Raw genomic sequence first — 12,828 nt, forward strand, 5'->3', positions numbered from 1 at the left:
CATGTTGTTTCCTGTCTTGCTAATTTTGGCCATTCTAACTGGTGTAAGGTGGTATCTCAATGTGGTTTTAATTTGAATCTCCCTGATGGCTAGTGATGATGAACATTTTTTCATGTGTCTGATAGCCATTTGTATGTCTTTATTGGAGAAGTGTCTGTTCATATCTTCTGCCCATTTTTTTTATATGATTGTCTGTTTTGTGTGTGTTGAGTTTGAGGAGTTCTTTATAGATACTGGATATCAACCTTTTATCTGTGCTGTCATTTGCAAATATCTTCTCCCATTCCATGGGTTGCCTCTTTGTTTTGTTGACTGTTTCCTTTGCTGTGCAGAAGCTTTTGATCTCGATGAAGTCCCAAAAGTCCATCTTCACTTTTTTTTCCTTTGCCTTTGGAGACATATCTTGAAAGAAGTTGCACTTGTACTTTCTTAAACAAAAGCAACTAAAAATTGTAACTGTTTCTGAATATGTTGGGCTCAGCACCACTAGTACTGGTAAACCGCAGGGCTGGCGGCAGATGTAGGTGGTGTGGAACGTTAGATGGGTGGGTTAGCTCATCTCTATTTTCCTGCATGCAGGATATGCCCCACCCACTGCCCTTATGGGCTACAGATCCAACCTATCAGTCTGTGTTCACTGTGTCCCGGTGGTGTCACTGAGCACCATATTCTCATCTCTTTCTCAATTGTCTGACTTTTCTAGCACTCCTCAGCTTTAGCACAAAAGTACTGAGCTCTTAAGGAGGCCATCAACCAGTCATTCTTTCTTTCTGTGAACTGGCTGATCATAGAATACTAGCTTCTGGTCAGTAACTCTTTGATGTTTTCACTGTTGCAAGGTACTCAGGGGTGTTTATTTACTGCTGAAGTTGAGTTTTTAAATTGGTTTCTTTTTGAGTTCAAAACCTTGCTAATGCTTGGATTGCTCAGAAGCAGACCTCCAGGTAAATGTGATTTTATGGTTCTGTATTGGGTTTTTTTTTGGATGGTGACCATAAAAATGAAATTTAGAACTTAAAGCTTTGGGGCATCTGGTTGGCTTAGTAGGTTAAGCACTTGCCTTGGGCTTAGGTCATGATCCCAGGGTCCTGGGATTGAGCCCCACGTCATGCTCCCTGCTCAGTGGGAAGCCTGCTTCTCCCTCCCCATTGCTTATGCTCTCTTGCATTATGTTTCTTTCTCACTCTCACAAACAATAAATAAATGAAATCTTTAAAAAAAAGAAAGAAAGAAAGAAAGAAAGAAAGAAAGAAAGAAAGAAAGAAAGAAAGAACTTAAAGCTTCAACACAAAGAACCACTACCCAGTGGAAACTACCCAGTGGATGAGACCAATACAACTGTTTCAGAAAACCTTTTAATTGGACAGTATTGATTCTATTATAGAATCCCAGAGAAAATTCTGATTCCATGAGAGACAGTATGTTTACCTCAGTGCCTCATACTGCAGAGTTAGCAGATGAGCCTTCCATAGACTCAAAGGATTTGGGCTTCAGGAATTTAAGTTTACATGTAAAATTAGAAAGGAAGAAGTAAAGACTTCTGGAATTAAGAAGAAGAAAGTTTCTAGGTGTGTAGGATAAAGACATTTGTATGAACAAATGGGGCTCCTGAAGAAATGGATGTTTGAAATCCTTGAGCCTCTCATATACCAAAACTAATATGTCTACTATAAACAAAAGTCTCAAAGAGGTGTGAGAAAAGTATTTCACTGCAGTTCCAAGTGAGGCAGAAATGAAACTAAATATAATGAACTTATGGGGATAAAAAGTTTAAGGCATATTAGATACCAGAATCTTCTGATGAGTGCCAAAGGAGGTGGTTTAAACTCCATGGAGTAGGGAGTTAATCTTCTCTGTTACTTACCTATCTCTCCTGTTAGGGGTGAGGGTGAGGTGGAGTGAGTAAAGATGTGGAGTTCCAGGTCATGCCACATCCCAGGTAGTTTTTTGAGTGGATATCCAAAGCCAAAAGTGGAGGGGGCGGGGGGAGAATGTAGAGCCAACAAAACAAAGAAAATATGGAGGAAAAGGGTAGGGTTTTGACCTTGAATCTTGTCCTACAGAACAGTAGGCCAATGACTCCCTCCTCAGGTATGTATGTGGATCAGGAAGACTGAAGAAGGTGTAAAGAAGGTATCTCCTAAGAGATAACTGAAATGATGAGCTTCTGATTATCATACCAAGTATATAATAAAAGACACATTTCAAGTGGCTGTTGACTTACCTTGGTCATCCGTGAAGGCTAGAGGAAAGCTTTCTATTTGGGGGATGCAACAGGAGATCACATGACAATCTGGTTGGATGTACCAGAGCACAATGAGTAATGGACACCACACTGTTACCCATAGTATAGCAGTTCTTATCTTTGGGGAGATTGTTGTAAGCTGGGGATACAGTAGTAGGTATCTTTTGTAAGCCTATTTACCAGATAATTGAAGAGAGATAAAGACCTATTTTGTGGAGGATAGGTAGCAATCACTATAGAATGCCTGAAAAAAACACATTTTCATGAAAATCTTGAAGTTTTAGTTGAAAAAAATTACATCTGTTTTATGTTTTTAAACTTGGGAGTGCTAACTTCAGTCTAATCAAGTCGAGAATCTTTTTTAAAATAAAAGGCCAGCTAGTAAATGTTTTCAGTTTTGAGGGCCAACAGCTGTCATTGTTACCCACCATCTGGCACAGCTGCTTGACTCCACTCTTGAAGTGCAAAAGCAGCCAAACACAACACCTGCACAAATGGGCACGGCTGTGTCCCAATAAAACTTTATGAACACTGTATTTCATACTATCTTCACATCACAAAATAATTCTTTTGTTTTTCTTCAACCATTTAAAAAGATAAAAATCATGTTCGCTCACAGGCAAGGCCAGAGCAGGTGATGAGCTGCATTGGGCTGCAGCTTGTAGTTTGCAGACCCCTGGTCCAATAACATACAGGCTTAAAACTTGGGGAAAATGGTGCCATACATCAGTTTTTTTTTCTTCTCTTATATGAGATGCCATCGAGCCATGCCTCTCAGAAATGTTAAACAGATCAAATTAGAGATTGGATGACATACAATGCTAGGCATTTTCATCTCTTGTTCTTTGGAGGGGCAGTTTTCAGCTGACTTTCTACTTTGGTGGTTGTAAAAACTGCACCTTCCGTCTGGAGGGTCTTTTTCTAAATAATGGAAAGTTAAGGGTTTCCTCAGGACATTACAGGAAGAAGAAAAAAAAATGGTGCTTCCATTTTGTCTAAATATTTCCTAGCTCTCCCCCAACAGTTTATTCCTGACATTCTGATACCTTTCATAGCTTCATCCTACCTTAATATTTAGTCTGTTTTTGTAAGCTATTGCTTTGGATCTGACAGAGAACTCAATGAGATGTGTGGTTTGTAGGGCTGAAACTCTCAGGATTTCATAGGATTGTTGGAGATCAGATGCCTCATAAGTGAAATTAATGCTATTCTATTTCCCTGTTTTTTCTGAAATGTGGCTCATGATGTTATTTGTAGATGAAGGAAATGCATCAAGTCTTTGTAGTTGAAAAGAGTAAAGTGTACACTTTGTGTTCTCTTGATTAATTTGAAAACAGTGTTGTTCTTACTTAAAATGCATTAATATGTTTTCAGGTTGTTAATAGCCGTTGAGATATCTGTCATTTGCTTTACTTAAAAATTTCAGGTGGAAAAACCTTGCAGTGGTGGTCAAGATTTACTTCTTTATCCAGCTAAGAGAAAGCAGCTTTTGAGAGGTGAACTGGATGGTGAAAAAGTGCCTCCATCCCCACTACCTGCCCCCAAACCAATACCACCATTAAAAGAGTGTCCAACAGTTATGCCAGGAGACTTGAAAGAGAAAGTTGCGGAGCTTCTGGCAAAATACTCAAGTGGTCTTTGGGCCAGTGCACTCCCCAAAGCCTTTGAGGACATGTACAAAGTGAAATTTCCTGAGGATGCCTTAAAAAATCTTGCCTCATTTTCTGATGTATGCACCATAGACTACATTTCTGGAAATCCCCAGAAGGCCATTCTCTATGCTAAACTTCCATTGCCCACTGACAAAATCCTGAAGGATGCAGGGCAAGCACATGGAGATTATGATATCAAGTCTATGATTGAACAAGAGTATTTGCAGATAGAAGAAAACATTGCCAAATGTGCGGATACCTTTGTGGAGAATATAGCAGTTCCTCCATTAATCATTCCGACTGAGGCGTCCCCATCAGTATTGGTGGTTGAACTGAGCAACACAAACGAAGTGGTTATCAGGTGAGTTTTATTTTCTAATTCTTTAGGACCCTGGTATACTACTGTCGCTTGGCTATTCTTCCCATGGATGCTGGGAATTGAGGAAGAATAGTATATTCTTAGTTGCGTAGAGTTATAATGAAGTATAATAATTTTTGTTTTCATATTTTGCACATTTCTCTCAACTGCTGGAACTTCTTGTGTTTGTATCTCTTAGATTAATTTTTATTTCTTCCACATTATAACTATATATGTACATTTGTCTCTCCCAGTAGGTGGTGAGAATCTTGAAATCAAAGCACTTTAAAAAATTGGTATCTGCATATATTCTTAATATTTGTTAGATTTTTAAAAATATACATCTGTTCTTGTGAGAAAAGATAACTAACAGTTTTAAAAATTGGAGTGATAGTATGTTCTGAATGTGAAACAAAATCTATGTTGAAAGCATGCTGATAACTATGTATGCCAAAAGCAATACCTGATCCATAGAAAAAGTAAGTCACTCAGTAGATAGGTAATACTATTAAATCTGGGACTATGTAGCGTTTCACAAAATTCAGAAAACCTAAGCACTGCCTACCTAGTATAATTAGCCCTTGGAGCCAAAGCTACTCTGCTTACTTACTCAGACCTTTTGATAACAATCATTGTCAAAGTAGCTGGTGATCATTGGAATTACAAAAAAAGGTCCAGATCCAGGCACTTGATGTGGACTTTTGGAGAAAATATAGACTACATAGAAGATATTAAAAGACTATAATTTGGAGTTTCTGACTCAGGATCAAGAATGGGAAGTATATAGCAGATCTCTAGAGGCACCTGCCTGGAGTGTGCTTGTGGACAGAAAAAGAAAAGGCTGAATCAGAATAGTATCCAGGCTTCTTCAACCAAAGCATCCATATGGTTTGGGCTGGTACTCCTCCAGAGACTCATAGCTAAACTGGGAATGCCTAAAGAAAGACCACAAAAAATTGTCAAATTCCTGAAGTGAAAGAATAGATAAAAATTATAAAGTTCTCCCATTTGAACATACAGAAGCTTTGGAGAAGGCTTGTTTGCTACAGAGGTAGGAAATGAGTAAAGCTTTTATTCTAAGATGCAGTATGACCTGAAGATGTAAATGGGTTGTGAGGGTTAGGGATCCCACTGTGGCTCACTAATAAATTGACGTAGAGGAAAGATGCTGAGGAGCACATGCTACCTTCTACCATTTAGCATTAGAAGGAAATCCACATCAGCCTCCTTGGCAAGATCCGTTGGTGCCTGTTACTATTAGCGGCTGGTTCTGTTGTCAGACCGTGTACCCACCACTGGGCTAGACAGATCATGGGATTTCTGGTGTTCCTACCAAGGGCTGGCAGGAATCTGGATCAGGTCCAGGACTTTAGTAAAAGAGTTTAATCTCCTTCAGGATGATTAGATCCAGGTCCTCAGATTGTTTAGATCTCCTTCTCCAGTATAAATCTGAGACCTGGAGTTAGTATTCTGTCTGTTCAGCACAGTGGCTGGCAGCCAGCAAGCACAAGGTGTGCTGTTAGGTTGACCCTAGGTCATTGGCATCCCCCACACCAGTCCCAAAGACTTATAGATTCCAGCTGGGTTGAGCCCTATTCTGTATTTTCATCTTCACCCAGGCAGGCAGTAGGTTCTAGAAACTGGGCCTGTGACTCATAAAGGGTCTGAGAAGGTGTTGTAGCAAATCCTCAGATCAAGTACGGAAATCCCTTGTCTCTGATTTCAAAAATTACTTTGTAAAGTTTTTGTACTTAACAGCATAACTGAATTGGCCTACCTGTCATTCTTTCCCACTTGCTTAGGTAATTTGGGGACAAGGTAGGACCTCATTCTTGCCACTACCCACCATTTTTGCCACAACTGTACTATCAACCCCACGCAAGCCTTGTGGCCAGTCTATTATACTGCTTGCCGAGAGCACATTTCATGCTGCTTCACTCCGCTCCCGTCCTCCCTTACAGGTGCCCGTGCTGAGCAGACTGCTAAGTCACAGGCTGCTGCACAGGCCTTGGCCCACCAGGCCCCCAGGGCTGTAGCAGCACTAAAAGGAGGCCCAGGAGAGTCAGGGTCCCAGGAGATAGGCTCTGAGGCAGAGCTGCAAACCCCCTGGGGGACTATGGAGCCAAGCCTGCACCTGCACTCCAGCAGCACCTTCACATTAGCAGAGCTCAGTCACCTGAACCCATAAAGTGTGACAAAGCTTCTTCGGCCTCTAGAATAAGTGATGTCCATGTAATATTTGGTTTTAAAGTAGCCATTGCCTCAAAAAAGGCATTCTTTCTAAATTGTGTAGGATTATTTAAAGCTTTTTCTCCTCAAGTAACAAATAGCTTGAATAGGATGTCTTCTGTCCTGCTGATAGTTACCAAAAATACATGAGAACGTTAAGAATAGTTTCTTAAAGGTCTGTGGGACCATTTGGGGCACTGGTAAAACCTAGAAGAGTGCAGAGGGTGGTGTGTTCCTGGCATGTCCCCATCTCCATGGTCAGCATAGCTCCCAGCCAAAAAGGCGGCCTCCTGTGGCCGAGACAGCTCCTGCTGCAGGCATCGAGCTTGGTTTGCTGGAGTCTACACCCTGGAAGGAGGCCTTTGGTGGACTTATCCACAACAGCCTATTTGTGAGAGAAAGGGAAATAGTGTGTTTTGATAATATAAACTTGGACAAGGTGACTGCAGTTCCAACAGCAGAAAATTATAGAAGGGGATAGGTCATATCCTAAAAGACTTCTCAGAAAGGGTATAATTTAAGAGAGATACAGCTAGAAGATATCATCTCTTTAAGGATATCAAAACTCAACATTTTGTGATAATTTGCTCAAATTTGTTCAATAAGCCGGGGGGGAGGGGTTGTCACATTGTCGTGTTTAGTGTGTTTAAGGCTTTGTTTTTCTCTATTAAAATTTAATTTGTTTTCAGAGCTCAAGCTTTGTTCAAACCCAGCCTCAGGGCAAAGCTGTCAACTAGATTCTCTTCTCAGTAATCTACAAAGACTTCCAGCAGCCTTAGTCAGAATCTTAAATCTACTCTTGCTAATCTGGCCTGCACTGGCATCTCCATTTTCTACTATATATCCTTTCTTCCCTTCCCTTGAATCTTTTCTCAGCCTCGTCCTCCCTGTAGTTTCCCTGTCTGCTTACTGTGACATCCTCTAGCTATCTGGACTGCTGCCACGCGTTTACCCTGCTGTGTTCGACCTGGTCTTGTTTTGCATGAACTCCACAATATTACAGTTTCCTTGATCAAGATGGAAATGTTTACTAAATATATGTTCTCTTACCTGTTGGTATAAGCCAGGTCTGAGACTGGAACCAGAGATGGCTGTGGAAAACACAGAGAAACATTAATGAATTCTTATGGTTTCCCTCCTCCTGGGTTGCTTCATTGTGTGTTCTTTCCTTTAACTAATTCAGGTATGTGGGCAAAGACTATTCTGCTGCTCAGGAATTAATGGAAGATGAGATGAAAGAGTATTACAGTAAGAACCCTAAGGTCACGCCAGTCCAGACCGTGCATGTAGGGCAGCTACTGGCAGTAAATGCTGAGGAGGATGCTTGGTTACGGGCACAGATCATCTCAATGGATGAGAACAAAATAAAGGCAAGCACTGTTTACTTTGTCATAGTGTTATGAAGACAAACACATTATTTTTCAAATGTAAGTGTTCCTTCTAGTATTGTGTCCTTCGTAACTGCATGTAGTTTTTTTTCCAGTTGACAAGATAATATCTGTAAAACATTATCTCTGTCAGCTTTTAAGTCAGTGGTAGTCATATTATCTCAGAGTTTTAGTTTAAAAAAAAAATAGACTTTTCCATGGTACTGTTCAAAATCTGTGATATAGTCAGGAAAAGGCCTTTATTTTCATTCTCAGGAGATATACAATAAACACTGATCAGAGCTTTGTGGGCTGCCTATCCAGGTCAGCACTCTGGAGTCAGGGAAGCATACAGATCAAAGCACATGACATTCTTCCTCTCTCCTCTTCTGCAGCCAGGGGAGGGGAACCATGAACAGGGCTCGGGTCATGCCCCAGGATCTGTCCGTGTGTAGCCCTCTTGGTCCTCTTGGAGAGGTCAGAGGGCTCTTTCACCAGTCTCTTCTTTCAGCAGGCCCCAAGACTTCCAGACTTGGCCATGTTCCTGGTGGTCAGCCTCTGCCGCATGACCTCTTTTCTTACCCTCAGTGCAGATGAACAGGAGAACTTGCTCGCTCTCGAGGCACAGTTTTGTCTAGGTTTTGTAAACGGGGAAATATACTTCTATTTCTGCAGTCTCTGTTCCATAATTTGAAATATATTTATTGTGGTGAAGTCAGTCTCTGGAAAATAACCCGTTTTGTGTCCCAGAGTGCAAATGCTACTTGCTGAGCCTGGGCTTAGGTCCATCAGATACTCTCCCCCAAAACCCCTGACCCCAAGAACAGTGTTAGGAGGTTCAGAAAGAGACACTTGCTGTTTCTTGCCCAAATGGTTCCATAGCAGAGACCCTGACCCTTCCAGAGGCAAGCTTACCCAAACTACCTAGCCACCCTTGGTCACTAATGGAGAGATTTAGGAAATTCCTTAACTAAATCTACAAAGCTCCAACTTTTAAGCAATTGACCTGACTTTAAGAATCTGATAATTGGAATAGTTTGCCAGTTTCTTATAAAGTTAAACTTACCATATGACTCTAAGTATTATACAAGAGAAATAAAAACATAGGTCCACAAAAAGGCTTGTACACATGTTTATAGCAGCTTTATTATTAATAGTCCCAAACTGGAAACAACCCAGATGTTTTACCAGTCGGTGAATGTACAAGGAAATTGTAGTTTATTCATATAACAGAATACTATTTGATAATAAAAAGGAATGAATTACTGAAAACAGTCACATGGATAAAACTCACAGACTGTTCAAGTGAGAGAAGCCAGATACAAAAGAGTTATCCTGTATGATTCCAGGTAAATGATGTCTAAGAATAGGTAAAATCCATCTGTAGTGATGGGAGTCAGATCAGTGGTTGCCTGGGACAGGAGGTGGAGGGCGTTTAATTGGAAAGGGGTAAAGGAGAACTTTTTGGAGTGGTGGATATGGTCTGTATCCTGATTATGGTGGTCATTATATGGGTACATACATTTGTCAAAATCCATCAAACTATATGCTTTAAATGGACATTTTTCATTCAGTATAAATTATATGTAGATAAAGTTTGAAAAAAAATCTGTTAGAAGCTAAGGACCAAGCATAGAACTGGACTAGTGGGGACCACAGTGTGATTAGCAGCTTGGGCCCTAGTCTTGTTTCTGCCTGTGCACGTCCTGTGCCCTTGCTCAAGTCCTTCCATTCCCTTCTTTGCATCTCAAATGCCCTTCCCGGGGTGAAAACTCTCTGATCAAGAGACCCTATCTTCACCGGAGCCTCCTCTGGAAAAGAAGATCTTTCACACATATTAAGAATGGCTAAAGAAGAAGTAAAAACCAGGAGGGCAGGGTCATGAAAGCCAGAAGAAGCAAGTGTCTGGTGGGGAGGGAGCGCTCGCCATAGCGTGGCTGCTGAGAGTGTAGGAGTGGAGGGGTATCTCCTGTGTTGTACAGTCCGAAGCCCTCACACAGCAGGGGTTGGAGTGATTCTGGTCCGAGCTTGTTCCCCACAGCCCATGAAGCAGACAGACATGCAGTTCCCCCTTTATCTGGAGAGACCCCAGCTACTTAGCCAGTCTTACTCCTCTTGAGCTGTGCCATGCCCGACAGCAAGTTCAGTTCCCTCCTTGCTTTCCACTTGTCAGCTGGTGAGTATGGGAAACAGAAGGATGAAGTCATGCCCTGACGCGGTGTGGTCTGGTGCTGACCCAGACTGGCTGCTTCTCTCGCACAGGGCACAGTGAGATCTGCGGCCACTGGGTGGTGCCAGAGAACCAGGAATCGCCTGGGGCTGGATTCCAGGACTGGGAGCCTGCTTGTGCCGATCCCAGGGCATTAGGGAGAGAAATCCCACTCAGTCCTCACAGAGCAAAGGACCCAGAGCAGGGTGTGGTGTGAGTCAAACTCTCAGTCCCCCAACAGGTGTTTTGTAAACTGCAGCTGACATGCAAGTATTTGCCATGCGGTGTTCGATTCAGAAAGGAGGGAAGACAAGAGAACGCCCTCCAAGCACTACAGAAGCCCTCTGAAGATTTTGGAGCCTTTATTCTTTAGTCTCGTGACACTAGGAGTACACTCGGAGTTTCCAGGGACTGATGATTTCAAGGATTGTGTCCTGTTGTTAGACTGTGTTATCTCCATTCTAGGTCTGAGAAGAGCAAAGCCCAAGTTGTAGGTGGTGATAGCTATGAAAGGAGAGGAGTGCTCCTGACTTCTGAGGCCTCTGCAGAGTCCCAATGACTTGGGACTGGAGAAACGGGCCCCACATTTAAATGGCGGGCCGCCTTCTGTAGGAGCGCCACCAGAGATCTCAGCCCATGCGAGCTCTGAGTCAGGATAGGGACTCTGGGAGGTGATTGTCTCCGGCATGGGACATGGAGGCCCCACACACCCAATCATCCGGTGGTCTGAAAGGTGTTCGCAGTACCCACATCTCTTTGCTTTTGATTCTCTGCTGGGCAGAATTTCTGTTTGGGGTGTTTAGTATCATAATCTAGGTACTAAGAAGCTGGCCTGTGGACTTAATTTTTCTACAGGAAGTAAAAGCACCTCGCTCTGTGCTACTCATTATTTCTTAGCTATGCCTTTGCTCTGGTTTTTGTTGTTGCTTTGTTTTAATAATGTCCTGTTTGAATTAGGAAGCATACCAGGTTTTCAACAGTTTCCCTCAGATTCTTTTTTTTTTTTTAAGATTTTATTTATTTATTTGACAGACAGAGATCACAAGTAGGTGGATAGGCATGCAGAGAGAGAGGAGGAAGCAGGCTCCCTGCTGAGCAGAGAGCCCAATATGGGGCTCGATCCCAGGACCCTGGAATCATGACCTGAGCTGAAGACAGAGGCTTTAACCCACTGAGCCACCCAGGCGCCCCTTCCCTCAGATTCATATTATCATCCTGTAGTTATCATTCTAAACCACAGCTCAGTGTTTATAGATTTTATTTTTCTCAAAAAAGAGGCTCTGTTTATATAGTGCTTTCCAATTTAAGGTGTTATGCTGAGCTGGACGAAGGCCTAGCCAAGCTTTGTACCACTGAAATAAAATGAACCAGAAGTACCTATTTTTGCAGTGTAGAATTCCCTGTTGTCTAGCCATGACATCACTGTTGTCACTGACAGAGAGCAGCTCGGCCCTCCAAAGCATAGTTGCTGGGAATAGGCCATCGTCACAAGTGATTTGGGGATTTCGAATCTGATAAATCTCCCTCTCTAGGTGGTGCTCTCTCTAGAAACAAACACTACCGTCTAAGGACATGCATCCTTAGTGGAAGTGTGTGAGTCAAGAAAGAATAAGGTGAGATGGACAGTCAGGGACAGTCTGCCCCTTGGCAGTCAGGGCTGGCAGAACCAGACGGTGGTGCTGCTGAGAAGCTGGTACCAAGGCTTCTGAGTTCCCAGTCTTCCCTCATTCTTCCGACTGGCAAAGCAGAGTGGGGCCTGGAGTCAGGGGCCCTTACTTCCCTGGTTCCAGCCCTACCCTTTCTCTCCTGGGCTGAGTCAGGGGTACCCCCCGCCCCTGGCATTTTCCAGGCAGTCTGGTGCCACTTAGCATGCTGATTATGAAATATAAGCAACTAGTTTAATGTGTCAGATTTTTTTAAAGAAGTGAGCTTAAAACATTTTATTTGAACCTAAGTGATATTTCTATTACCATCAGGTATGCTATGTTGACTATGGTTTCAGTGAAAATATTGAAAAGAGCAAAGCATACAAGTTGAACCCAAAGTTCTGTTCACTCTCATTCCAAGCTACCAAGTGTAAGCTAGCAGGTAAGAGGAACTTTTTTTAATGCTCACTCCATTTTGATACATTATTACCACTGTACTTTTGGGTGGCTAAATCCTAAAATGTACTAAATATTTCAAAGTCTTATAATGTGTTATTTCTTGAAAGATAAGAATAAATTCATATTTAATATCCTCTTTATAAGATGTGATCATTGTAAATATGTTATAATATTTTATTTATATATATTTTATTATAAAAATATGTATTGGCCATATTAAAGGTTTTGTTGTTGTCCTGACTGCCCTAGCAACAATGCTAGAGGCCCCATATCATGAGGTTTGGTCAGTTTGAATCCCGTTGTTTGACGTGCTATGAAGTGACTCCCTGCTTCTTTCCCACTGAGGTAGGCTCTGGTTGCTGTTCATTGGCAAGTAACACATCACCTGTGTCAAGCTCAAGTTCGTGTGTCTCTGCACATGTGCATGAGTGACATCGTAGGGATAGCCTCCAGCCACGGAGGACATGGTTGCCACGTTCATATGAGGAAGGACATGGAAGTGTATAAGCATCGTGCCAGGAGAGCCTGAGCTCGATTCAGGAAATGATCGCCATTCTTTCATGAATATTAGCCCTTGGAGATATACCTCCTTCTCAGCAAGAATGTGTCTGTTGGAGGAGCTCAGTATGGCTCTGTCTGTGAGATAAATCTCAAGTAATGTTA

The 12,828-nt window shown here is 42.2% G+C and overlaps 1 protein-coding gene across 4 annotated transcripts in view; it reads left to right on the forward strand.

Moving 5' to 3' along the window:
• The window catches only part of TDRD7 (tudor domain containing 7), a 74,340-nt gene that overhangs the window by 36,345 nt on the left and 25,167 nt on the right, over nt 1-12,828 (forward strand). For all 4 annotated transcript variants that reach the window (XM_082694927.1, XM_082694928.1, XM_082694930.1 and 1 more), the window contains 3 exons: nt 3,672-4,258; nt 7,668-7,854; nt 12,037-12,148. In XM_082694927.1, coding sequence (XP_082551053.1) covers nt 3,672-4,258; nt 7,668-7,854; nt 12,037-12,148 — 886 coding nt within the window. The remainder of the gene's footprint in view (nt 1-3,671; nt 4,259-7,667; nt 7,855-12,036; nt 12,149-12,828) is intronic.

Source organism: Mustela nivalis, assembly GCF_964662115.1.
Source record: "Mustela nivalis genome assembly, chromosome: 13".
NCBI lineage: Eukaryota > Metazoa > Chordata > Mammalia > Carnivora > Mustelidae > Mustela > Mustela nivalis.